The 25,872-nt window shown below is 44.4% G+C and overlaps 5 protein-coding genes across 7 annotated transcripts; 2 read left to right on the forward strand and 3 right to left on the reverse strand.

Annotated features, from left to right (window-relative positions):
- The first annotated feature begins 3,510 nt into the window (after positions 1-3,510).
- Positions 3,511-4,584, forward strand: LOC133907495 (expansin-A31-like). Its single transcript, XM_062349547.1, has one exon. It carries the CDS (start codon positions 3,574-3,576, stop codon positions 4,321-4,323), a length of 750 nt encoding a protein of 249 aa, XP_062205531.1. The 5' UTR covers positions 3,511-3,573; the 3' UTR covers positions 4,324-4,584.
- Positions 4,585-9,206: 4,622 nt separating this feature from the next.
- On the forward strand, positions 9,207-11,342 carry LOC133907152 (la-related protein 1B-like). The gene is made up of 5 exons (XM_062349191.1): positions 9,207-10,038; positions 10,129-10,360; positions 10,485-10,575; positions 10,694-10,765; positions 11,226-11,342. The coding sequence occupies exons 1-5, from the start codon at positions 9,207-9,209 to the stop codon at positions 11,340-11,342; spliced, it is 1,344 nt and encodes a 447-aa protein (XP_062205175.1).
- Positions 11,343-13,126: 1,784 nt separating this feature from the next.
- Positions 13,127-13,951, reverse strand: LOC133907948 (E3 ubiquitin-protein ligase RHA2A-like). Its single transcript, XM_062350080.1, has one exon. The coding sequence runs from the start codon at positions 13,872-13,874 to the stop codon at positions 13,485-13,487; it is 390 nt and encodes a 129-aa protein (XP_062206064.1). The 5' UTR covers positions 13,875-13,951; the 3' UTR covers positions 13,127-13,484.
- A 1,337-nt stretch (positions 13,952-15,288) lies between these two features.
- LOC133907552 (uncharacterized) lies at positions 15,289-16,563 on the reverse strand. Its single transcript, XM_062349614.1, has 3 exons — positions 16,357-16,563; positions 16,175-16,229; positions 15,289-15,564 (listed from the first exon to the last, which is right to left on the reverse strand). The coding sequence occupies exons 1-3, from the start codon at positions 16,464-16,466 to the stop codon at positions 15,460-15,462; spliced, it is 270 nt and encodes an 89-aa protein (XP_062205598.1). The 5' UTR covers positions 16,467-16,563; the 3' UTR covers positions 15,289-15,459.
- Positions 16,564-21,118: 4,555 nt separating this feature from the next.
- Positions 21,119-24,715, reverse strand: LOC133906937 (F-box protein At4g35930-like). 3 transcript variants are annotated; one of them, XM_062348903.1, is made up of 5 exons: positions 24,408-24,715; positions 22,590-23,005; positions 22,435-22,509; positions 21,757-21,866; positions 21,119-21,673 (listed from the first exon to the last, which is right to left on the reverse strand). In XM_062348903.1, the coding sequence occupies exons 2-5, from the start codon at positions 22,926-22,928 to the stop codon at positions 21,400-21,402; spliced, it is 798 nt and encodes a 265-aa protein (XP_062204887.1). In that variant the 5' UTR covers positions 22,929-23,005; positions 24,408-24,715; the 3' UTR covers positions 21,119-21,399. The 3 variants fall into 3 exon arrangements, with proteins under 3 accessions (XP_062204887.1, XP_062204885.1, XP_062204884.1); XM_062348901.1 differs by lacking the exon at positions 24,408-24,715 and adding an exon at positions 24,117-24,248 and having other exon boundaries at positions 21,119-21,676; XM_062348900.1 differs by having other exon boundaries at positions 21,121-21,676; positions 24,408-24,713.
- Positions 24,716-25,872: the final 1,157 nt, after the last annotated feature.

Here is a 25,872-nt window from a genome sequence, read left to right on the forward strand (position 1 = left end):
TCACAATCATTTTTTTCATCTTTATTTATATTCGAGTAATATTTTTACATGCGAGTAAAAAACAAATATATAAATTAAGGCTTTTGTTACACTAGTCGTTTCCCTTCCCGCCTAGCTTAGTCCATATTTTCAAGCTGAAAAAAAGATACAACAAGGATGAGTGTGATAAATCATACTCAGCAAACCGTATATGATATTAGTAAAACAAATATTTAACTGGTGTCACACATGACCACAAGCTTTTCCACAGGAGTCACAAGAGTGAAATTTCACACTTTCACACTCCATAGAGGGGGTATTCTGATATCACGGTCTCAACTAGAATGTCACGTTCTAGAAAAGTAGAGCCCTAACACCCTGTGACGAATACATCTCTTGACTTACTAAGTACTCCCTCTAGTTACAAATGTAGATCGTTTTAGTCTCCTCAACTATTCTCTAAATATAAGTTATTCTCGAATTTCTATGCGTTTTTTTTCTCTTTTGTTCCCGTCTTGCCCTTGTTTAATAAATGATACCACTCACACAAATGAATGAGTTATCTTTCCCAATGCAGAATAAATGCCTGCCAACAAAGTCATTTGATCTACTTTCTTAATCCTGGTGCACAAGTCTAAAACGACTTACATTTACAATCGGAGGGAGTACTAGTTGTTTCTACAGATTTATCACCTAGTACCCTATTCAGAACAAGAGCCATCCTTGATAGAGAACTTTGACATCTCCGTAACTGAACCGTGACCGATGTAACACCAATTTGACAAGTAATACGAAGACAATATAACCTAAAAATAGAAATACATGCAGAATGTAGCTTTAAATATAAAGTGCTCACAAAAATATAGTCAACACCAAAACTGTAAATATAAAATGTACGTGAAAAATAAGCAGCCACGGAATGTATATAGGACAATATGCGAGAACTTTGCTCGCTGTTACTCGCGCGTATGCACTGCACAAATGGAGACCATGCCTATTTATAGTAGCTGGAAGGCGCTATCTGCAGAACTGGGCAGTGGGCTCGGGCAGGCCTCTCGGGTAGGCGAATCCCCGAACGTACATTCTAGTGGGTTTTGGGAGGGTGACATACGTGCAAAAATACAAATTTGTATAATATATCTGAACATTTTTGGCACATCATATGTCAAATACATATGCTAGATTTGTTAATACAGTAATATATTATCTATTTTAATAAATATGTTTTGATATATCATACAAATTCGTATTTTTACCGTAAGTCAGTGGTAAAAGGCCACGTCGAGTGGAGGTCAGTATTATCCATCAGTCAGTTTCCTTGCTGCTGTAAATATCCATCGGTATTATCCATTGGTTCACAGCTGCCTCGGGCTCTAGTGCTTTGCTAGCTCACTGTTGAATGGTTGCTCCAGGCCAGCAACAACTTTTCTACTATGTGTTCACACACATCCGTTTGAACAACAAGCAAACAAGTCCAGGTGATCAAGGTAATATTAAAATGGGTAAATTAGTACAGAGGCTATTCTCCCATGCATATCTATAATAAAAAGAGAAATCGATATAGCATGAGCTAATTACATATGTATGTATGCTTCTTAAACTTCCTTCTTTTTTCTATGGTATACAGGAGGAGCGTCAACCGCACAGTAGCATAGATTCGAGTCATCCGACCTTCATGGATCCAGGCCGTCGGACACCGCCTCGACAAACGAGGATGCCCACCCTCAAGCGACCATGGCAGGGAGCTAGGAGAAGCAACCATGGAGAGCTGGTGGGTAGGAGCTCGGAGAAGCACCCTATGGCAAGATAACTTGTATGCCAAACTAGCTACAGAGAAAGAGTTCTGTTGAAAACAATGTGTTAATCTAAATTAGAAAAAAGTAATGAATAACAAAGTTTAGTCAAGGAGAAATAAAGATATAAAATTAAATAAAATATAACAAGTCTAGCCGCGAAAAAATTGTGCGAACGCTCCATTATTCTACACTGCACATTTTGTACAACCAACATAACAGGCTTGAGCAAAATAGTTCCGGCCCAACCTAAGCCCAGAAGAATTAGGCTCGGTCCTGCAAATCTGATGACTGTTATTTCGATTCGAGCCTGAGCAAAGTCATTGACCCAATATATAAAACGATCGTACCCGAGCCCAGCTTGATCTCATATATAAAACACGCTCCCGTGCCACTTTTTCTCTTACTCTTATCTCATCTAATAAACTCTTCTAAATTTTAAATAGTTTATCTATTTTTTTCATTCACCCTTATCCCGGCTCTCCGTCTCGTTACTGGCTATAGATATAAAATTTATTTTATTAATAAAAATAAATTAAGAAATTAATAAAGAAATTAGCAGATAATCTCCCTTTTCTGGATCCTATATGAAATTAAACCACGGTATCACTCCTAACGTATTTGTTCAACGGCGCTTCTATCACAGATTCACATCTTTATACCTTGAGTTTATACGTGATATTACCGTGTTCAATATTTATATTTTCGTTGTAACGTACGAACCCTAGCTAATTATTTTTAACATTTCACAATATAAATTCCTATGGGCAGCTCTACCTAGCCCTAAAAGAACAGGTTCATCCCCTTGCGATGTGCCAAGTGTGAGTAGGGATATGTGGCCCGAAAGAATCCGGGCATTTGGCCAGCCCTGCCTGCCTTTTGCTCAGGTCTACGACGGAATAAGCACCATTTTGTTAATAATTTAAGTCGCTCAGGGCAATGAGTGGTTGATCCCGCGTGCTGATTGGGAGCCGTGTTGTTGTGGTTCTTCTTTTGATTGATTCTTAGAGTCGTTTTGGTCGTCGTTTATAGTGCTATTAGTGATATCGATGTAGTTGTTTTGTCCTTTTTTTCTCCGGTATGTAACCTTCCAGGATTACTTAATTGTATTTACTCCTGCTATATTTAATGGAATTGGCACTGGTTTGGTCTTGTGCTGTACGTTAAAAAAACATTTTCTTAATAATTTAAGGAAGTCCACACCCAATTAAATTCCAACCTGCATTGCTCCTCCAATCCAATCATAGAAACTCACATGCTGGATCGTTCGTTCCAACGACCGAGATGCTGATTGGGGCATAACCATGACGCGACGCCCCTAATCTCAGCCGGAATCCACCCACAAACGCATCATTCGTCCACAACCCCTGCCTGGTTGGATCGACCGCCTAAACTAATCACCGAAATTAAACGCAGAGCCTACGTGTGGAAGGAATGTGTTAGTTGCCAAAACAAATCATCAGCTCCCATGCTGTGCACCGGTCGATCAGCCGTCGTGATTAACGCGCGATCAAGTCAAGGCCGAGTAATTACCTGCAGGTTGCATGCATGCATGCATGCATATTCTTCCGGTTCGCATGCACGCGGTGCATTACGTATGCCCTGACATGAGGTGGCTCTGACGCCGACATTGTCGCCTCTAATCCTCCCCAGATCGATGATCATTAGTTCCTGGTCCAACTAAACTCCTATTTAAGCACTCAGCCCGGCACATGGCTCGCCACAGCCGCAACTCGCAGCAGATTAACCAGCAAGACAATCCATTCCCTTTCTCAGTTACGTGGCACCTGGTTCTGTGGCCATGGCCATGGCGAGGCGCCTGGTTCTGTGGGGTGTCCTGGCGGCGTGCGTCGCGGCCGGCGCGGGTGACTGGTCGCCGGGCACGGCGACGTTCTACGGAGGCGCCGATGGGTCCGGGACGATGGACGGAGCGTGCGGTTACGGGAACCTGTACAGCGCCGGGTACGGCGTCAACAACGCGGCGCTGAGCCAGACGCTGTTCAACGACGGCGCGTCGTGCGGGCAGTGCTACCTCATCATGTGCGACACCAGCAAGTCGACGAGTTGCAAACCCGGCAACACCATCACGGTCACCGCCACCAACCTGTGCCCGGCCAACTACGCGCTGACAAACGGCGGCTGGTGCGGCCCGGGGCGGCCCCACTTCGACATGTCGCAGCCGGCGTGGGAGAACATCGGCATCTACCAGGCCGGAGTCATCCCCGTCGTCTACCAGCGGGTCCAATGCTCGCGCAGCGGCGGCGTGCGCTTCAGCTTGGCCGGCTCCAAATACTTCTTGCTCGTCAACATCCAGAACATCGGCGGCAGCGGCTCCGTGGGAGCCGCCTGGGTCAAGGGCACCAAGACGGGGTGGATCCAGATGTCCAGGAACTGGGGCGCCAACTGGCAGGCGCTGTCCGGGCTCGTCGGCCAGGCGCTCAGCTTCGCCGTGACCAGCACCGGCGGGCAGTACGTGCATTTCCCGGACGTCGTGCCGGCGTGGTGGCAGTTCGGCCAGACCTTCACCAGCAATCTGCAGTTCAGCTACTGAACTACTTATCAATCGATCGAACGAAACGGATCGGAGTTTGTGCTCTGTTTCTCGTGACATTCATCGCAACGTCCCAATGCCGAGTGCAGACGTGCTACCTCGTGGTTTTGGCCGAGTTTCAGCGCCAAAGAGCTGTGGCCGTCGCATGCTTTGCTTGCTGTCCATAACTCATTGTTTGCATTTGCATTTTTCTTCCTATTGGCAATTGGCATCACACATATACATGTATGTAACATTGTAAATCTTATTGAATCAAGAATTGCAAAGTACATTAATCATCTGTTCCTCCATTGTTCTCACTAAGCCTGTCTTGCTTAAATCGTGTAAATATGGTATATTGTCCTCAACAGAACGAATTGGGATGTCACAGACTAGAACCTCTGTCTAGCCGCGAATTGCGTGAGGAAGAAGGGAGGGGTAGAACGATGGTGGGCCAAACTGCCGTAACCGGTCCAATAGGAGGCCCTTTAACTAAAACTGAAGAAATGTTAAACCCAAAATGAAACGGACCGAGCCGAAGACAGGATGCGAACTTCATTGGGTTGAATTTGAAAACCGCCCCCATCAACTTTGATTTTCTTATTTTTATATATTTTTAAATAAAAATTTTACAAATATATATGTTTGTTTTGAATTTTTACAATTATATACTTTGTAGCCCATTGAACATTGAATAATTACTGTCTTTTTTGTTTCTCATTTTATATGTCATATTTTTGGTTAAATATTTTTGAAGAGCTAGATGATAACATTCTTTACACATTTTTTTAAAAAAAATTATGACTATTTTAATAGTGTTTTGATTTTTATGATAGCTGGAACGTTGTATTTTTATTTTTTTCGCTCTTCCAACAGATGACAGGAGTATAGAGTTGAAAAAAAAATCAAAACGACCTCACAATCCATAAGCCAAATTATACTACAAAATTCTTTAATCTACAATCTGATAGGCATAAGTTTTCATGAATTCTACGAAATAAACTGAATTCTCCATGCAGGCTAATATGTGCAGCGACCCATTCCTCCTCCCTTACTTCTAGTTCCCTTTCAATAGTTCCCACAAACTGAAAATAACAGGGAACATAAAAATACCTTATGCGAAATATTGGCTCAAACTCATCAATAACTGGCTCGGGGACAATGGCTTTTGATTCGTGTAAAATTGATGATAAAATGAAATCATTTCATTAAGAGTTGTAGCAGTCTTGGTCGCATCATACATTGTTAGCAATTGAGTAATCATAAAAAGTTGAGAGCCAACACATGACATATTAGTGGTTTACTCGAAACAACAAGGAGAAGGTGTAACTATGTACCTTTGTTATTTGCAATTGAGAACCCTATGTCCACTTCGTATTTGTCTTAACTATGTACTCAACTCTGATCCCCAAGCAAGTTAGGAAAAATTCGCTACTACATCTCGTAATTTGTCCTAAATCTTAATGTGGATTAAAACTGAGTCCAAAAGGGAGCACTAGAGAGCATCACACATCATCTTAGCCATATGAAAATGATCCAGTGGTCTAGAATGTTTATTTTAAATTTTGATTATAAACTCCGCTACAAACTTTTCGAGAATTCTCTTTTTTGTGAGAACCATTCAAATTGTCCTCAATTTAATTGAACCACCGACTGCCCATAAAAATAAGAGGTTCTAACGGGCGAGAGGAATATAGAATGTAAAATTTTAAAACGGATGTATATATTTGCATTCTTTGGATTTAAAAAATAAAAAATCAAGAATTTTTTTTGTGTGCTGAGAGCATAATTAAGCATGCATGCAGGTATGCAAATGAGACGTTCAGCAATTAAATAGGATTCCAACTCCATCTATTGTTGGTGTCCACGATTTCAGGATTTGCATGCATAGAGATATAGAAAAAAACTTGGAGATAAAGGAGAAAACCGAGCCAGAGATAAGATGCATTTCCTATTTCTATTCCTGCCATGCAAAGAATCTGATTTGTTGGGAATTTTATAGAAAATGCAGTATGGATCAGTTCTACGAGTGCTTCTTTCTCGTCGTGACAAGGGGTGACGATGTGATGCAAAGAGGAGTACAAGATTAAGTATAGGATGGGACTAGGCAGAGAGGCTTCTCTATTTAGCGTCTATTTGTTTTAGATTCACATGTAAGAATCTAGTTAATTTTGTAGAATTCGATGAAACTTATTTTCACCAGATTGTGGATTAATTATAAGATTTTATAGTACAATATAACTTGTGGATTGTAAGAATTAAACTTTATATTATAACTGTTTATTTTTACTTATACTTTTAAAGCTTGAATCTATAATCAAAATAAAAAACAAATAAAACTTTAGTCAGGAGAGCCCACCCATATTAAAAAAAGAAGAAGAATCAATCTACCGTCTCTTCAACCTGTGCTCTATCACCCATCCCACATACTAAACACGCATAAAAAATTGCATCACCAAGCATAAAAGTTAAGTCTGCAAACAATCCAGTTACATTTATATAAACATACAAACACAAAAAGTAACATTTTGTGTTTAAAATATGTTACATGCGTTGGTTATGCAAAAAGCATCTTACTAAACTAGGCGCATATGCTTAGAATTTACATCTAACGATAATGTTGAGATCTCAATCACAACATGATGAACTGTAACCAAATAATACACAATCACACAGTGGTGGACTAATATTTTGTGCAATAATTGCTCATGCTATTACATCAACAGGTTAGAAGTATTTATAGCCATACCCTAACCACTCTAATTCATATTACAGTAGTGCCCCTGCTTTCTAGAATATTCTCATAATATCTTAGAGGCATTACAACCACTATATAACACAAATTGTGTCATGTCAGGATGTGACATGTGTATGCCGATACACATGTTAGCCAACCCTTTGTTGGCAAAGTTGACCACCCTCGAGCTTCCTTTGTCCCCATTCGCTTTGGGTTATTTGTCTCTCATCAGGTGATCCTTCGCTCCCTGTCAGCATCTCCGACAGTCCTCGTCCTTTCGGTCGAGGTATGTGGACCTTCAGGACCTTCTCTCCTCACCAAATGGCTCTTCTGCCATCACTAATGGCTTTGACGAACTCCTTACCTTCAGGACTGAAGACCTAACCTTCGGGTTCGGCCTTCGGTCTTTTCACTTGGCGTCGGTTGTCCTTCCGGCTCTGTCTCTATAAGACAACTTTAGATGACACGTTATCACTGCCAATTTCTATTTGAGGCTGGCCGAGGATGACTGAAGCGAAAGGCGGCGGGGGATCACTTCCTTTTATTTAAGAAGAAAAGTAACTTCATCGCCCCAATACATTGTACACCCCTTTTTCCACCTCAAGCCTCGTCCTCCCAAATCTCCCATTCCCTCACACAGAACCCGCTCTCCCTCTTCCTACTCCTATCTCCCTGTACCACTACCTTAGTGTCCTGCTCTTCCATCTATCCAATCTCACACCTCCTTCCCTCACCACAGCCCAGCCCCACTAAATCTCAGAGACAGAAAGGAGGGCAGTTGTAGCCGGAGCTGCAGGAGACACAGTGTGTCATGGGCCTGCTGTCGTGCAGAGAGAGAGAGAGAGAAAGCTGCAACAAGGCAGGGGCAGGCTTACATTGAGTCATGGATATACAAATGTACACTATTTTTTTATTAATAATTTTAGTATATATCATATCCTCAGGACCTAGATGACACCGTATGCCCATGGACGTACAAACACGAATTATTTTGCCATAATAATTTGAGATACAAACACGAATTATTTTGCCATACTATTACTATAAGCTTAATATACATATTAAACATTGAGTATTTTAAATAAACTTTTAAGTGTACATATGTACGTATATGGCCCTAGCTTGATCGTCCTCCCATAAACAAACATTGTCAAGAATTTGTGTTACGGCAGGTGGATTAGAACATAACTGAAAATTTTGTGATGCGCCACATGGCTAGAAACTAAAGAATAGGCCATAACTTCGAACCAAGCAAGCCCCAACTATCCGAATATTCATGAAGTATACACCCGATCCTTTTGCCATCTGTATGCTTAGTTGCTTAATTACCGAGTGGCAATGCACTAATCTTAAAGCATACCCACCCCTTCCCCTCGTCTTCTGACCCGATTTACATATTTCTAGTTATTCAACACTCAGAGAGAACCAACCCTTGGCTTGAATGATTAATGGAGGTTGTTATATCTCATACTCATTAGAGATTAAACTTTAAATTTGTTCTTGGTGTGTCTCACTAATATGGGATTTTTTCAATACTCATCGTCAGCAAGGCACAACTCTATATCTCTAGTTTTCAGTAGAGTTATGTAAATATCTACGTACGGTGGTGTGAGCAAAACAAAATATGCCTTGTAATTTTGAATAAATAGAGTATTTTGTAATTTTATTTTGAGATATGGATTATAAGTGCCCAGCAGACAAATTAGTTAAATGTTACAGCAGAGGTTGTTATGGTGCATCTCACTAATCGTCCCAGATTTAGGTCAATGCATCCAAGCAGCAGGCGGTCCACCAACGGCCGGTCCTCTCCGAAACAGCGCGCTATCTACATAACAAACTAACCAACCAAATCTGGCAGGGCAGGAGAGGGGCGTGGAGGGTCGGCCGGCGGCCGCAAAAGGAGTTCGACTGCAATTCCAGCAAGTCGCGGACTCCGATCATGACTCCGAGTCCGGCCATGAATCCCCGATGACACAACTACGATAAGACCCAACCACGCGCCACACCTCTCCCGTGACAGCATCGTCCAGCCGTCACCGTCATCGCGCGTCGTCGCAAAAGTTTGCTGCCGTAGCCCTCGATGGCCTCCGGTTGCAGCAACTCCGCGTCTTCGCCCGAGACGAATGCGGCAACTTCCGCTCCCGCCGCATGGAGGCGCTCTCCGGCCATGGACGGCGTCTGTGCGCCCGTCCTGGGTAGGGCGGAACTCTGGCCGGCGCTCGGCGGCGGCGCGACGGTCCCCGCCGCCAAAGGGAACGCGCCCGCTTCTCCCGCGTCTCCCAAACCCAAGGCGAGTTTCCTATTTCCCTTTCTTTTCGATCAAACTTCGTCGTCCCGTTTCTTTTCGTCCACAGCTTTCAAACTTTTCGACGTCTCGATCTATCAGAGAGCAGCAATCTCTAGAGGAAACCCCGGCGCCTCCAACAGCAGCCAAGGTGATCGTGCCGCCCCGCATCAGTCGCCCATGCACGCGCCAAACAGGAGCACCGAGGATAGGGGTGCCACTGCCCCAGAGCCAACGACTATGCACGCGCCGAACCACAGGAGTAATGCGGGCGCCCTGGGCCACCAGAACGGCCGCTACGCGCCGCCGCACGCCCATGGCCGTGGTGGTGGAGGGTACAACGGAGGAGGAAGCAGGAGGCCAGTAGGTGGTGCCAATGGCCGTGGCAACGGCAGCAACGTCAATGTGCATGTCCATGTGAACGGCAATGGCTACGGCAACGGCAGTGAACGCGGTGGCTGGCACGGGCAAGAGCATCGACGGGGCTTCAACGGGCAACGCCGCGGAAGGGATCAACATCACGGGCATGGACCATGGCACAGGCCGCTGGGTCCCCAGATGGGCTACGTCGAGCCACCACATCCTTACCCTTTGCATCCGTCGCCACAGCTGCTACCATCGCCGTTGTTCATGGGCATGGTCGCTCTGCCAATGCCCTACTATGAACCGTACTTGGTGCCGCCAGTCGGATATGGTCCGTATGGATATCCAGCAGGTACGTTACACCTGTTTTTTTTTGCATGAATTGGATGTTGTCGTGAAAAAATTGCAATGTTATCTCGATTTGTTTTCATCTTATTGGCAGAATTTGGACATGCTTACTGCTTTCTGCCTCCACCTGAAGCACAGTTTGTGACGTACCCGGCACTGCCTACTTATATGATCCCTCCACATTTGGATCAGGAAGCAGCAGTCGCTCCATACCTGGAGCACCAGCAACAAGCTCCACAGCAACCTTTGGAGGAGGAGGAGCAAGAAGCTCCACTTTCTCTAGAGAAAAAGCAAGAAATATGCAAGCAGATAGAGTACTACTTTAGGTAATTCCTGCAAATTTATGGGAAATATATATTTCTGTTGACAAATGTTGTGTAGGCCATTTTGATCAATTTTTTTGTTCTCAGATAGAGAAAACAATGATTAATACCTTACCCATTTCGGCAGTGTAAACAATCTGATCAAGGACACACACCTGAGGGAACACATGGATGAGGAGGGTTGGGTTCCCTTGACCCTCGTCGCCAGCTTTCCGCTAGTAAGTTTGCATGTTCTACTTCCCCTCGTTTGATGGGTTAATCATCAACACATGATCTTTGTCTTTCTGCTCTGGTTAACATTCTGAATCTCTCTAAATTTCATTTATGTCTATTCAGATCCGTGTCAAAACTAAAAATATGGAGTTGATATTGGATGCTATCTCCGCCTCGACTGAGGTTGAAGTACAGGTAACATTTTTACGTCAGTTATTTCATTTTCTTAGGTCAAGGTAATTTTTCTTTAGACGTAGTTTAATTTAGATGTTAATTCATTTAATCAAGGGGTTAGCTTGAGATATTGTCATCATCCAATTATAATTTTTTTTTTACCAAGAATCAATTGCAATTACAAGTTTACAACAAACAAGTATATTGGACAAACATGGTGTAACCTTCTAAGTGCAAATCTTGAGTACGCTTTGTCCACATACTTTCTCTTCATTTGATGTTTTAGTGACTGGTGCATTTGTTTGAGTCCATGAGATTTTGATAGAGCCTAGTATCAATTGCTCTATTGGCACTATTTGTATATAAGAGATGCCAAATTATCTTCAATACTTCCTCTAAACACTGATTTAACATTTCATTTGTATTTATGAGCGATGTCGAATCATTCTCAATGCTTCTAAATTCTGATTTAACATGTTAGAATATGCCTGATATATCTTCCACTTCCATGTTTTATAGGATGGCAAGATTAGAAAGCGCACAGGTTGGGAGAAATACCCGCTTCCCAGAAGCAACCGCCAATGAGAAGTTCCTTTGAGGGAAATACGCCCGTTTATGATTTTTGAGGGACAGAAACTGGCACGAACTAGAAAATAAATAATGTATACCGTATTACAAGGGGAACTGGAATTCATTAGATAGACGACGAGGCTCCTTTTGTGTACTTAATTTTTGTTTCACTGTTTTCAAGTTTCTTCTTAAGCATATTTTTTTTATCAGTGGTTTGATAGTCTTGATCGAGTGATTTGTTTGTAAACATCGTGTAAATAGCTGGGCTCGTAGCTATGATTTGGTTTGAAGAGTAGCTTATGTTCGATCCAGTTTGGCCTTTTCAACAATAGTACTTGCACCTAGACCACGCCAAGTTATCCCAGATGAATGCAGCTCTGGCTACTTGTTTGAGACCATATAGGGCTTTCTTCAATAGGCAAACAAGGGATGGATCACAAGTCTGATAGGACTTTAAAAGATAGGTAGGGACACTATGAACACACATGTACTTGGTTGACTTCACTCACAACCGGATAAGATCAAATAAACAAACAGCAATTGCTTGTCCAATTCCGTAGTATTTCCAGGAATATGCAGCGTTTCAACCCTAACAATAGCGGGTCTCAGCCAGGGAACTTGTGCCCTCAATCTTCTGTTTTAATAATATAGCTTCACCAAACTTCCATACACCGATTGATTGTACGCTTGAGAAGGGGCCTTCTGGTGTAGCGTCGCGTCGATCACTTTTGCAGGATGGTCTCCCCATGGGAGCCATCCAGCGGTATCTTCCAGCTAGCAAAAGAAGATGTTCTACAACAGAATTGTAGCATGGGCTGGCAATCTCTTCGATTGATTCCCCTTCGGTTCAGGAATTACTTTCATTAATTAGCCGACCCACAGAATGAAATATCGAACTTAACCTATAAATAACTAGTATCTCAAAAAACAAAATAAAATGCTTTCTTTTAAGCTTGTTAATGGAATTCCACAGGAGTCTTGGGAAGTTTCGGGAAGAAATTGAAATAATATCGATTCATTAAGAGAAAAAATTCTCTACTGATGCAAACTCTGTACCTAAAGGATAGGGATAGAGGAAGAGGGACAAATCGAAATGAAATAAATAAAGAATAAAGCCAGCTTTAGCAGTATGCTTGGGGTTCAGCAGTGCAATTATTGACGTGGGTGGAAGATTATTTGAGTAGGCTCAGTAAGGGTGTTAACGTTTACGGCAGGTCAGCCCTTAGGTTACTATGGGCCCTGGCCACTTTTCACATTATCTTACCACAAAGTGGCGTGATTAGCAGCAGATATGGTGTATTTGAAGAAGGCATTTTGGAACTATGTTGTCTTACTTCTTTTCGAATCCATCCAAGCCGTTCCTTTCACTTACCACTTGTGCATGTCTGACAAGAGTTGAGTCTAAGTCGTAGATGAAGAGTTCAGTAGGTGTCTGGCGAACGGATCAAATGGCATCATGAGCATGGAGCTGGTGTACATTGCAGCAAAGGAGAACGGCAACAAGCTTTGAGGTGGAGCCATGCATGTCAATCAGGGACAAAAGGCCGAAGTGTCGAGAGTGTCGGTGACATCTTTTTTCTAGATCAGTGGCCCTCACACAAGGCCGTGCGGCACCTATACTTCTGGAAGCAGATTTTATAAGATCTGGTCTCACGTGTAGACTCCGTGAGATATCGACACGTGTCCTCCAACATGCTGTTACATACACATGCAGGCTGTTGAATCAAGAGTAAATGGCGTTGATGGAAGTCTCGCAGGGGTTTTTCTTAAGAGAATTTTATAAAATTTGCTCCCCACACTCATACTCTCTCTCTCTTTATCTAAGCCGAAACCCAGCCCATCCACGTGGATGGACCAGGACTTGAGCTGATCGAAACAAGGTCTAAGCCTGGCTCGCTAGCGTTGGTGGCATTGGCATGACTTTGGAAAGGAGAACTGGGCGCAACACTAATACGGATGGTTTTGACGGGCGTTGATACAACATTTTTTCATAAAAGATCGAAGAAATTTATCCTTCGAATCAGCATTTGTCACAACAAAGCTATTTAAGAATCGAGGAAGCCGGCAAAGCAAAAAGCGACCTAGACCGATTCTACTCTACGCCGTGGACGTATATTTGTACGAGGGCAGGGGCAGGCAGAGGCAGCTGCATTGCAACCTACGACCGATCCTACAAGCCGGCGACGAAGAGGGAGGAGAACCAGATGACGAGGTCCTCGCTGAGCTGGTGCTGCTCGTCCTGCAGCCCCACGCCGCCGACGTGCAGGCGGCAGAGCGGGCACGTCCGCCGGCACTGCGCCAGCCACCGGTCGACGCAGTCCCGGTGGAACGCGTGCCCGCACGGCAGCTTCCGTATCTCCTCCCCGTCGCGGCACGTCGATATGCACACGCAGCAGTACCCTGGCGGCCCTGCCGACCGGTCGTGCCCTCCCCCGCCGCAACGTCGCCACCGCTCGCCGTCGGTCGCCGGCACCTTCCCAATCGCCACGCCTCCGCCGCCGCCGCTGCCGGAGAGAGCCGAGGAGAGCAGCGCCACCACCTGGCTCATTGTCAGCACCATCTCTCACACAGCGCAGCAGAGAAGTCCAAAGATTTGCTTGCCTTGCAACGAGTGATCAGTGAGTGAGTGAGCGAGTGAGAGAGTGGACCAGCATTTCTGGCTGGATTGCGATGGCTTATAAAGCGAGCCTGTGTATGTGCTGGATCGATCATATCGGCTGGCTAGTGGCACAGGGGATAGAGAAGGTGCACCTAAACCTCTCTATTATCTAAACTAATCTTCCTTAGATACAAAGCGTCTTTGATGCCGGACTGCATGAGCCGTGACCTGACCCAACGGAATCAAGGGACTGGATCCAGTCGACCTGGACCATCCGGTTTGGATATGCAAAGATTGGATCCAACTATCCAATCCCTTCGAGTTAGCGTATTCAAATTCGATGCAAATATATCAAAGGGAAGGACGAAATCCGTCGAATCTTTGGATGCGAAAAGGCGATATCTTTTCGCACCTTTAAGCGTAGTCAACTACCAGCAAGGCAGCAATATACAGCCTGACTGGGTTTTGCACTGCATCTGCAATGCATCAGCCGGTCATGTCGGCTGCAGAGACAAGCAGATGTGTCGGTTGACTTGGCCTGTAAGCCTGTTGCTTCATCTGCACAAAAGCCGGGGGCCCTTTCCCGTGCCTACTCAACTTCAGTGACCAGCAAGGAACCGGAGGAATGAGTGAGCGCCACAGCGTGGTTAGGTACACTGACCGGCCGGAGCTAGCCATTCTCGCTGCAGAATGCTGGTGGAGGTGAGCCGTCGCCGATCATAGCCCTGCCCGTGGCATGTCACCTCATTGATCCATCTCTGCGTAAACGTAATTCCCATCTTATGCCCCGTTTGGATCATGTGGATTATTCGAGATTCCTATGAGAAAACCGTTTCTCGTAAAATTATTGCGTCCCGTGCGTTCTTTACCGTATCATTTGCCGAGCTTAGATAGCAGATAGCATGTTGAGATACCAGTCATAAGTCTATATGATGTTCATTTTTGTCAAGTGGCATATGACTTGGCATGCAACGGTCGTTGGATGTGCATGGCATACGATATTCATTGTTCCTTTCTGGAAGAACATCCGGACATATGCTCGATTTCTTTTGTGTTTTCTGGTACCAGCTTTTGTATAGATGGTAATCCGTACTCCAGCTTTAGGTCTTTTCGCTCAGAAAAAGCTAGTTTTAGCTGTTTTCTTTTTTCCTAACTTTATAGAATATCAGTGGCTGGTTCCAGGGAATCCGCTCCCAAATCGGCTGGTCGATTGAGAGCAGAAACAAAATATGTTTTCGTATTCAGATGCAGTCTGTCCAGATAATTGCTTATCACAAAAAGCAGGCCAAAGTGATCACTTTTCCTAAGGCAGCTGGAACATGGATCTATTAATTTTGTATATCAGGCTCGGTATATAGTTATTCCAGCGGAAACATGATGCAACCACCTCATTCCATTGGATAAGGAAAAAGAAAGACGGTGCACATCAACAGGGCAATTATTTGCTACAACAAGCACCAATTTGAAGAGAGAATAGCTCTGATTTTATTATCGACGATTTCTTCATACTACAGAGTGATTTTATCACTGTTGCGACGATGCAAATTCAACCAGAAGAGTTCCTAGAGCTGGACTCTTGTTCTGATCTCTCCTGGTGGCCCTCGAGCAACTTTCCATCTTTTGGTACAAGAGACGGAATCCCATCAACAACCTAGAGTTAACATAGACACAAAACAAGAGTTAAGAGAAAACTAATAATAAATAGGATTGTCGGAGACATGAACAATTGCCCGCAAACAGAATGCAAGTTAAACAGCTAGACGATTCACGCAAAGAATAAACGAATGAAATGTTAGACCAAACCGGAGATTCATATATGCCTGTAGTTTCATAAGTTCAAGGTTTTCATTCTATGCATCCAAAAGACAATCAAAGTCAATTCAAATATCATTTTCTTCTCCCACCTTTATACTATCTAGATTATTCCTGCCACAACACGCACACCATGATCCGCAAAATATTAGCACCAACGAGTTCCAAAAACATCATTCTCAGCTGATCCTAAAACTTCGCCGAGAAATTTTGCAAGCCCTGATCCTACTGAAATGCACTTAAATATGACTCATACAGGGTCCTAAACCTCCATTGATCCGTACGTTTGGGTTGCAGCAAATCAGCATACGAACTTCCACATTATGCCTAATTACTAAGAGACCATGTTTCTTCCCCCTTTCTTGGAAGAAATTTTGCTCAGGCAATACAACAAACAGGTGGCCGGCACAGATGGACATACGACTAGAGCCGGGGCGACCGGGACTCACCGGGAAGGACACGCCGACGGCATCGCTGACCAGGGACCCGCTGGCCTCGCAGTACCTGCTCGGCAAGGCGACGCGCACAGGTAACGTAAGCGGTGCGGAATCGAGGGCAACCGCGGCGCGCGCGGCGGCGAAAGAGGACACGGGCACCCCTTTTTCTTGGGGCCTGCTTTTGAGTTGCCTACCTGAGAGGCTTCTTGGACAGGGGGCAGACGAGCACGTCGGCGAGTGCCTGCGGGATGCATCGGCCGCCAGCGCCGCCGTGGCGCGACAGCAACGCCGTCGTCCGCCTCATAGCTCTTGTTGGACAAGGGTGGTTCGGCTTCGGCCTCGCCACTCAAAGCGCAGCTGCGCAGGCATGGATCGCAGTGTGAGACGGGCCGTAACTAGGCTGCTCGTGAAGTCCGGCCCGGGTTTGCACATACAGCCTTTTTGTTACAATAGAATTGGCATGGAAAAAGTCTGTTTTTGCCTCTTCGTTAGTATCCCTATAGTGTAACATATCCACCCAATTTTGAGTCGGCACGGGTTCTCGTATTTTCTCGAAATCTCGAGAAGGAGTAGTACATACACATATTAATATATTAAGTGGTTAAAGTGTGTACCTATCTTACATAAGATTATACTCAAATCTTATTTAGACGTATATTAAAATACGTTCACGCAAATATGTTGAAGCGCTACTGTCGGAAGATGAACTCTACAAGCGAGGATCCGAAGGGACCTTTTTGAGATTCGATCGGGGATGATTTTGAATCTACCTCGTACGTGAATTAAATGGAAGTAAATGAGATGCAGGCTGGGTGGATGATCGGATGCTAGAGGAAATAAATGTTCAGGGGATTTTTGACAGGTTCAGACCGCACGGAGCGTAATACCCTACTCCTATGTATATGATATAAATGCTCTAAAAATACCTTTTTGAGGATCTCTTGTGTTACAAGGATTTCTGTCTAAGTCTAGAGTTTCGTGTGTCTTATTCTTCGTTAGCTTGTCTCGGTATTCTCCAACCTTCCAAGCTTCCGTGTCCCTGTAAGGCTTGTGTTCTCAAGCACTTCTCAGACCTGTTCTTCTCCGGGGAGCCCGCCCCTTCTTATACCCCGTCGAGGCGCCCTAGCGTGTCCAGAAAGGAGGGCGCGAGTTCCAAAACGTCATAAATGGAAAGCTACCATCATGGGCTGCAGCTTGATGTTACGGGGGGTTGAAAACGCGCCCCCGTCCGATCCTGTCGTCATCATCCCGCTTTTCAGCTGGTGCAGCAGGGAGGGCCCACCGGGCAACCACTGAGCAACCCTGCGTGCCCGTCCGGCCAGAGCCAGCCTGACACAGCAGGGCGGCAGGCGATATGCCTCGAGCCTTGCGTCGATATCTCGAGGCGCGCCGGATGACGCGCGATGGGACCCACCGCATTAAATATTCACACGCCTCCCTGCCAGGCAGTAACAGGGACTGACAACAGGCATAGGGGGAGTGGTTGGAAGTAACAAGCCATGCTCCCTCTTAAATGCAGCATCGGGCCTCTCACCAATTGACACCTCACCGCTGGACCCTTGTGAGGTCCACCGGCAAAGGGCTTCTCAAGTCCTTGGGGAACTCTGGGTGCTCGAGGACTATTGTTCATAGCCCCAAGCACTTTCTCCCGGATATGCCTTTTCTTGGTCCTCGGGGAACTCGGGCACTCGGGGACCACTGTTTATGGCCCCGAGAGCCATCTCCCGAAACTGTGTCTGCTCGGGTTATCGGGGAACTCGGGGACCACTGTTTATAGCCCCGAGCGCCCTCTTCCGAAACTTGTACTTCTCAGGTCCTCGGGAAACTCGGGTACTCAGGGACCACTATTCATGACCCCGAGCACCTTCTCCCGGAACTTGGTCTTCTCGGACCTCAGGGAAAAGTCCCCGAGGGAAGGCACCACGTGGCACTCTGCTGTCCTGGCCTCGGGACTCGGGGACCCCTGGTTCCCATGTCACCGACAGCCACGAGTCATCCCCGGTACTTAAAAAAAAAATTTTATCAGTCCCTGAATCAGTCGTTGGTAAATTCAAGTCTTATAACATGTGATATCATAATCATACAACAAAGTGTATGATGAAATAACTCCATCAAACTAATAATACATAAAAGATTATACTAAAGCTTGCAAGAAACACAGTCTACGATATCAGAGTGCACAGCAGGGCTAGCATGATGAACACGCCACTCCACAGACAACTCGGGTGCGGACGCGACCGAGACATACTCGTCAGCCTCACTGCCGACGTCGGTGAAATCCATATCTTCCTCTGAAAACATAAACAAGGGTAAGTACAAAAGTATTTAGTAAGTCCCAACCCTTACTCTATTTCAAGGGGTATAAATATATGCACATGGTATAATAAGAATAAAGATGTAAGGTTAACTTTTGCGAAATGCCAAGTTTACACATGTAAGAGTTAATCTTCGTAAGGCAGGTTTTTGTGAAAACATCATATCATTAATATTAAATGAAGGGGGTTTCTGTCGTGGTGAAAAGTCACCAGGGTCTAAGTTTTAATGTTATCGGATACTCCGTCCGCAACAACTCACAGCACACTGCCGAACCTATTTCTCAAAGACGGGCACATCTTGCCCACTTACACTCTAAGAAAATACATGCTAGTTGTTGTGATCGAACCATAGTTTATCCATGACTGTGGACACGGCTATTCGAATAGTTTTATCTCTGTAGAATGATACACTTTACCCATAAGCTAAGTTTGGTAACAAAATATCGTCGTGGCGGTACGACTCAATAAAATCATTATTCATCAGAGCATCATCCCACTAATCGACTACAGGAGCTAACCAAGGTTCACAACTTTTACTTGGTCTCCAACCGGATCGATAAGGATCCCGGGCTCAAGCGCATCGACTTCAACACGCCGCTGCTCCGCATGATCCTGTGTCCTAACATCTACGGTGAGCCCACAGCTCTGAACGCACGAACACAAATTCAGTCCACAAATGTGCCGTTTTTCGCATCGAAACGCTGGAAGGCGCACGCAACCGTCAACGTTCTTCCATCGCTTCTTTCGATTTCGTGTTTCAGGATTCAACGTGACGAATCGAGGGTGCTGCGGCAAGGGGGTGTTCGAGGTCACGTTGATGCGCAACCGGTACACGATGCACCCCTGCAGAGACCAGGGTTCACGTTACCGACCGGAGGTCGGTTACCGACCTCCAGCGGTAACCGAAAAACCGCGGTAACCGCGATTACCCGTCAAAATTTCAAAAAATTCGGAGAAAATTAATTCGGCAAATTTTGAATTTTTGCGAAAAAATCGTGTTTTTGCCCTCTCGGTAACCGCTCGGTTTTGGTCGGTTACCGAGCGGTTTGGGTCGGTAACCGCTCGGTTTTCTCGATTTATCGAGCGGTTTTATCGAATTTCAGCGCAGTTCAACAAAAAAACTAAAAAAGGGTTCAATCTTGTAAAATCAATAACTAATTCATCTGAGCTTCAAATCAAGTGAAACAAATTTTGTTGGCTTCCTTGTAACATGATCTACATGATAAAAGTATTTATACTCATAAAAAAGTTCAAAATTTTCTGTGAGAAATTTTATTTGTTAAACCAAGTTAAATGCATAGTTTACTCTTTGCTAATCCAAAAATCATTAAACTAATTTTGCTAGTCTTCTTACATGATCCTATATCTTTTAAAAATATATGAACTCATGAATTAGTTATTGTAACATGCATGATTCTGTAAATATGTTGCGACTAGATTAATTCATAACTGACCCATCACACCTCAAAAATTAGTGAAACCACTTTCATTAGCTTATTTATATTATGATTTACGTAGAAAAAATAATAGTAGACATGAAAAAGTTAATTACAGTGCTGTTTATTAACATATTCACTTTTTATGCTTGTGAACTTTGTAAGAATCATAGAGAATTTAATAAAACTCTAAATAAAGTGAAATAAATTTTAAAGATTCTCTTAAAATACGTTTTATAAAAAAAAATATGTGTTTGCATGTTACACTTTTCCTTAACGTGAGTTAATAATTGAGCCGCACGCTTCAATTTTTTTCATTTTTTTTCAAACTTTCTCCCTATAGAATATGATGCAAACGACATTATTTTTGAAAAAAAAAATTTCACAGAAGGTCTTAGAATTGTGTCTAGTTTTTTTAAGATTTTTTTTGAATTTTTTTATTTTTTCAAATTTTTTGACTTCAAATTTCGGTTACCGTTCGGTTTCTGAAACCGGACCGAACCGGGAAGGTCGGTAACCGCGATTTTTGGGCGGTTACCGACAGTTTTTTAACCTGGCAGAGACCCCCAACAAGTTTCTGTTCAATAGCGACGTCCCCTTGCAGTTACATCACATCCCTCATGGGAGAGGGGCTACTACCTCCTCGCACAGGTTATCAATCGATACGGGCTCTGAAATGAGGTGATCACAGTACTGCAGATTTTAGCGGTAAGGTGGTGCGGTTTCTGCTGAACCTTTGGTGTTCTAATGAAGTTGAGTGTCTTAATTTTGTAGCTCAAGTACAGCTACTACAATCGGCAGTCCAATATCACTGCTGCAACGTGTATTCTGAATTCTGATTATATCATGGGTATGACAGCCACCGATATCGACATCGACGGGGAATGAGAATTCCAATACTGAAATATGTGCCTCAAGGAAAACTATAATGTGGAGTTACTTAACAGAACTCTTACATATTTACAATGTTCTCTTCAATCAAATAACTCTTACAGTGATGCTAATCCTAATGTAAACGCCAGTCGAATTCACGGTATTAAAGGGGTTAGAGTCAGAATGACAAGGCTATGTTTCACTCAAGTTCACAATCAATTTGAAAAAAAAACACACAAATTAAGTTCACCAGACTTCACGAAGGATCCAACCTGATTTCAATTGACGAAAGGCGAACATGCATAAAATTTGCCTCCCGAATCCTGATAGATGAAAAAATAGGAAAAGTACACCATTTTCACAGGCAAATAAGTTTTAGGAATAATACTTAAACAGTATTTTATTAAGTGATATATACAAAACCAGGGAGTAAACCAAACTGGATACTTATGATATAGGAGTATATGACAGTCTAATACTAGTCTAAACCTAACCTGACCACGATAATCTAAGATGGCAGCTAAGGTGCTTCCAGACAAAATTCATACCAAGAGACTGGACATAGATAAACCTATACACTATAAGATGAAAGCAATAAACACTCCCTGGAGCTTCAAAGAAGCTTATTCTGCGCCACCGCTTCGCAGAGCTCCTCCTCATATCTTAAAACTCTAGGCGAGGGTGCAGCTTTGGATACAGGCCTTGGCAATCCTGGTGGCACTGAGCGGCGGAGACGCTTTGAAGGCAAAGAAGACTCCTGAAAAAGGACAGCTGTAATTGGCTTCACATCAAGCAGCTTGAGGCGTGCAAGCCGAGAAGCATGTTTCGCAAGTTTTGGGGCCTTTGGGGTCCTCGGGGTGGAAACTCTAACATCCTTGCCGTCGATTCTACTGAACATGCAGTGTTATAGGAACAGATTAGAGTGTATGTAAATCAGCACCATCGGTAAAGCAAATGAAATGTGGCTAACCTCATGAAAGGCCAATGCTCTGTCGGAAGAGGAGTCTTGTTTAGGAGTAGTTCCTGTCTGCTTCGATCTGGAGTGGTATAGTTGAAATGGTACTGCCTGGCCAGTTCAACCTAGTTCACATTACCCTTATAAGTGAATTCGGCAATGGAAAAAGAGAGTATAGCACATGTTGAGAATGCAAACTAAACGAAAAAATGTTGAGCATGCAAATTAACTCAACAAATAGAATGTTGAGCGTGAAAAAATAGTGATACACTTGATAGGAATGTAAATAATTCAGAAGTACACTATCTCAAGATAAGAAACTACCTCTAAAACAAAGATTAGAAGCTACCAATGGAAGACACAAGTAGGTCAAGTAGAACTATGTCATTTCATAATAGAAGAGCAAGCAATATTTTTTAGCAATATTTTTTGCATCTTGCACGATCAGATACCACCATGGACCATTGTTAGTTAGGTGCGAATGAGATGAGTATCCGTCAGCAATGTAACTACCTGTTTTCATCAGCTGACAGCAGTTACTGTGCTTCAAAAATATAAAACATCATCTATGTCGTAGTTTTTAATGAGGACTAAAATTGAAAAGGAGACTAGGAAATAAGGACAAACAGAAGTTCCAGGACTTTTATCTACTTGACAAACAAAGGACGCAACAACTAAAAGGATGATACTTACTGCTTTTCGAATCCTTCTTGAAACATGGAAAACAGCCTTCAGCTGGTCATGGTGCAAGCAACACATGATCTTGATCTTTACAACAAAATGATGGCAATCAGGTTTACTACAAACGCCCTGAAGTTAACAAACAGGTGGTTGTTTCAGTTCCATACCAGCAAATCAAGTGGAAGTGATTCCAGTCTCGAATCACCCTCAAACTGTGCTGCATCAGGAGTCCTCGGAGTCTTTGGCAGTATCTGCCCCTTAATGCCACCAAATGGCTCGAAATTGAGTCTCGCAGGGGACAAAATTGGAGTGCTTTCTAAGACACCCTCAACCTGTGGCGATATCTCCAGCTCATCCTTCACATTCAACAGAATCCTTTTCTTCCCGATATCCCTGCTTGAACTCCTACTGTAACGAATCTGAGCGAGGGCACCAGGTTTCAAGTACTTGTTCTTTGCATGTTTCACTCGTTTCTTTTGCTTCAGAGTCACTGATCCAGACCCCATGGTGACTGCTATTCACAATTAAATTAGAAGTGGTAGGTGTTGCTGAAATTTGATTCTCTTGCAGTTTCATCTCTCAGCTGCAGTACAAGGAAAGAGAAATTAAGTGATGAGGATAACAACAAAAGAAATCACCATAACAATGCTTTTTAAGCAATCAGTCACTTTAAACTACAATTCCACCTTACAATTGTCTAAGCTACACAGAATACAAATGCTATGTTAACATCAAAAAAGAAGGCAAATGCTCTGTAATCACAAATGCATTGGAAAAAAACAAGCAACCACTTTTCTGGAAAAAAGAAATATTACATACACTCGAAATGTTCACCCGGAATGCCAGACACCAAGTGAAGCGCTCCAAAGGAAATCATTATTTGGAATTGAATACGAATTACCGATTTAACGTGAAATAACTAAACATAACATGTCGGCAAAATAAAGTACATACTAGTAAACATGTGAACGAATTGTCAACACGCAACATCATGCAACAAATTGGAATTTACCAACAATAAAGGTCATTTTGGGAAATTTACATGACAGAGTAGGGTTCTACAAATGAAGAGTCTTGTGTAGTAGTTAAATGGCACGACATGACTCTTTATCTCCTTTAAGCGAATCATACGAGGACAAATTTTTTTCTGGAGAAACAAGGACATAATTGATAACAGCCTCAAACAGCACGAGGATATATTATAGATCAAGAAAAGAAAAGATGAACACCTTCCGTTTTAATCCGCCGAAGACTGAACAGAACTAGTGTGCTGATATTTAATGGTAAATATCTTAGAGAGAGGGATAGCGGCACATGCACATAGGAGGCGGATATAAGCATGCAAATGCAAATGTGAGAAAACATGTCTGGCTGGATAGTGCAAAAAAATAGCGAAGTACAATCCTTATTATAGCAATAATTAAATGTGGAATCGCTAACTAGTAGCAGTAGTTGTTTTGAAGGAGCTCCTTAACTAGTAATTGAAAAGTTACGCAGTTGCTATGACTTACTACCATGTACAGCAAGTACGACATTAACAGCACAGGAGAACAATTATGGGGAGGATTTGCAAAAGAAGATTAAAAGGACACGTAATAAGAAAATCCCAAATCCACCAGGGATCCAACGCAATCCATGAAATCCACACCCCCAGCATCTCCGCAGCACCACAGAATCGGTGAAAACGGCCTCACCCTCATCGGGCGGCAGCAGATCCGATCCCGAAGGATGAGAAACCATGACGCGGCATCGCATCGCACACGCATCCGGCCCGCTCGCAAACGAGGCACGGATCAGGAAATCTCTGCGAAACCTGCTAAACCCCCATCCCCACGGGCGACCAAACTCACTACTCGCGGAGGCCGGTCCCCCCCCCCCCCCACCTAATCCCACGGCAGGGGCTATTGGCGCGAGAAGACACGCAAGAGGGCAGCCAAAGACGGAGTCTTTGGGACGAGAGGAGGGTGAGACGAGGGACGGTTTACCGGAGACACGCGGCGCGGCTCAGGAGCCAGCGACTCCCATACCGCGAGAAGGATCCGGGCAAGAGGGCGCGAGCTAACGACTCCCACCGGCGGCCAGTCGGGGTGGAATCAATGGGCGCCGCCGCAACCGCGCACCCGCAGCATTAAATTTTCTCCCGGTGTTCTCCTATCTCGCAATGGGAGAGAGAGAAAGAGAAAGAGAAAGAGAGAGAGGTGGGTCTTGAATGAGGGCGCGGAGGGGGCGAGGAGGAGGGAAACCGAAATTTTTCGGCGGGGGTTGGCGCCAAAACGCGCCTCGGCGAGTGGCGCGCGGGAAAAGGAGGATCGGAGCAGAATGGGCCCACCGCTTTTCGTTTTTGTTTAGCCCGCGCGGGGCCCACCTGACCGTGGCTCTCCGCCGGGGCGTGGGCCCGCCCCGTACGTGCGCGTGTCGCTGCGGAGGATCCGAATCGCGATGACGGCGCCCGCCGAGTCCGGTGGCTGGCCTGGCCCGCTGCGTGTCGAGGTGTCGTCGCTCCCTGACGGCCGTGGCCCGCCACGACGGCGTCTGCTGGGGGTGGGGGCCCCGCGGTACTGCGGGGGAGCGGGGCCCGCGTGTGGCTCCTCGGGGGTGGATCTGGCAGGGTGGGCGCGTGGGCGCGGCCAGGTGACGCTACGGTTGCGCCGGGCGCGGCGCGTGGTGGGGGCCAGGCGCCTCCTGGCGTGGCGAGGTGCCCTCCGCGCGGTCGTCGCTCCGGCGGTCGGTTGGCTGTTCAGTTGGGTTCAAGCGGATCGTGCACGGGAGGAAGCCGGGCTAGGCCCTGCCTGCTGCGTCCCCCCACTGCGTACTTGGAACGACGCGTCGGGCCAGCTGCGAGCCAATGTGCCGAGGACCTGAGCGATAGGTGTTAGCAGCATTTCAATTTTGTTTTACAATTTTATCATTCATCGGTAAAAAGTCAAAATTTATGAAATTTCGTTACAGGAATTTTAATTTTATTTTATAATTTTTCGTTCATCGGTGAAAAAATCAAAATTCGCGAATTTTCGTTGTAGGGATTTCAATTTTGTTTTATAATTTTTTTTCACGGCAAAAAAAACCGAAATTGGTGAATTTTTATTGAAATTTCAACCATTTTTCGTTTTATGCTCCGTGAGATCAACATGCCAGTGAAAGAAAAATTCTGGAATTAGATATTTAATTCCTCTCCAAAATTTCTAAATTTCCTAAACTTTTGACAAAATGTTAATCCTTGAGTGCTGGACGCTTTTCCGGAAACGTGGAACAACTTCGAACGGGTCATAGGAAGCTTATGTTCGCGTTGAGCTAATTACTGTGTTGAAATGCATATTGAGCAGTTTCCCGATTATAATAATTTCACAATCATAACTCATGAGATAAATATAATTACCATTAGCACATGCATGGACATAAGCATTTCAATTGCAATAATTAAATTGATTAAGCTGCTCATATCCAGAACAA

The sequence above is a fragment of the Phragmites australis genome, chromosome 24 (assembly GCF_958298935.1).
Source record: "Phragmites australis chromosome 24, lpPhrAust1.1, whole genome shotgun sequence".
Classification (NCBI taxonomy): Eukaryota; Viridiplantae; Streptophyta; class Magnoliopsida; order Poales; family Poaceae; genus Phragmites; species Phragmites australis.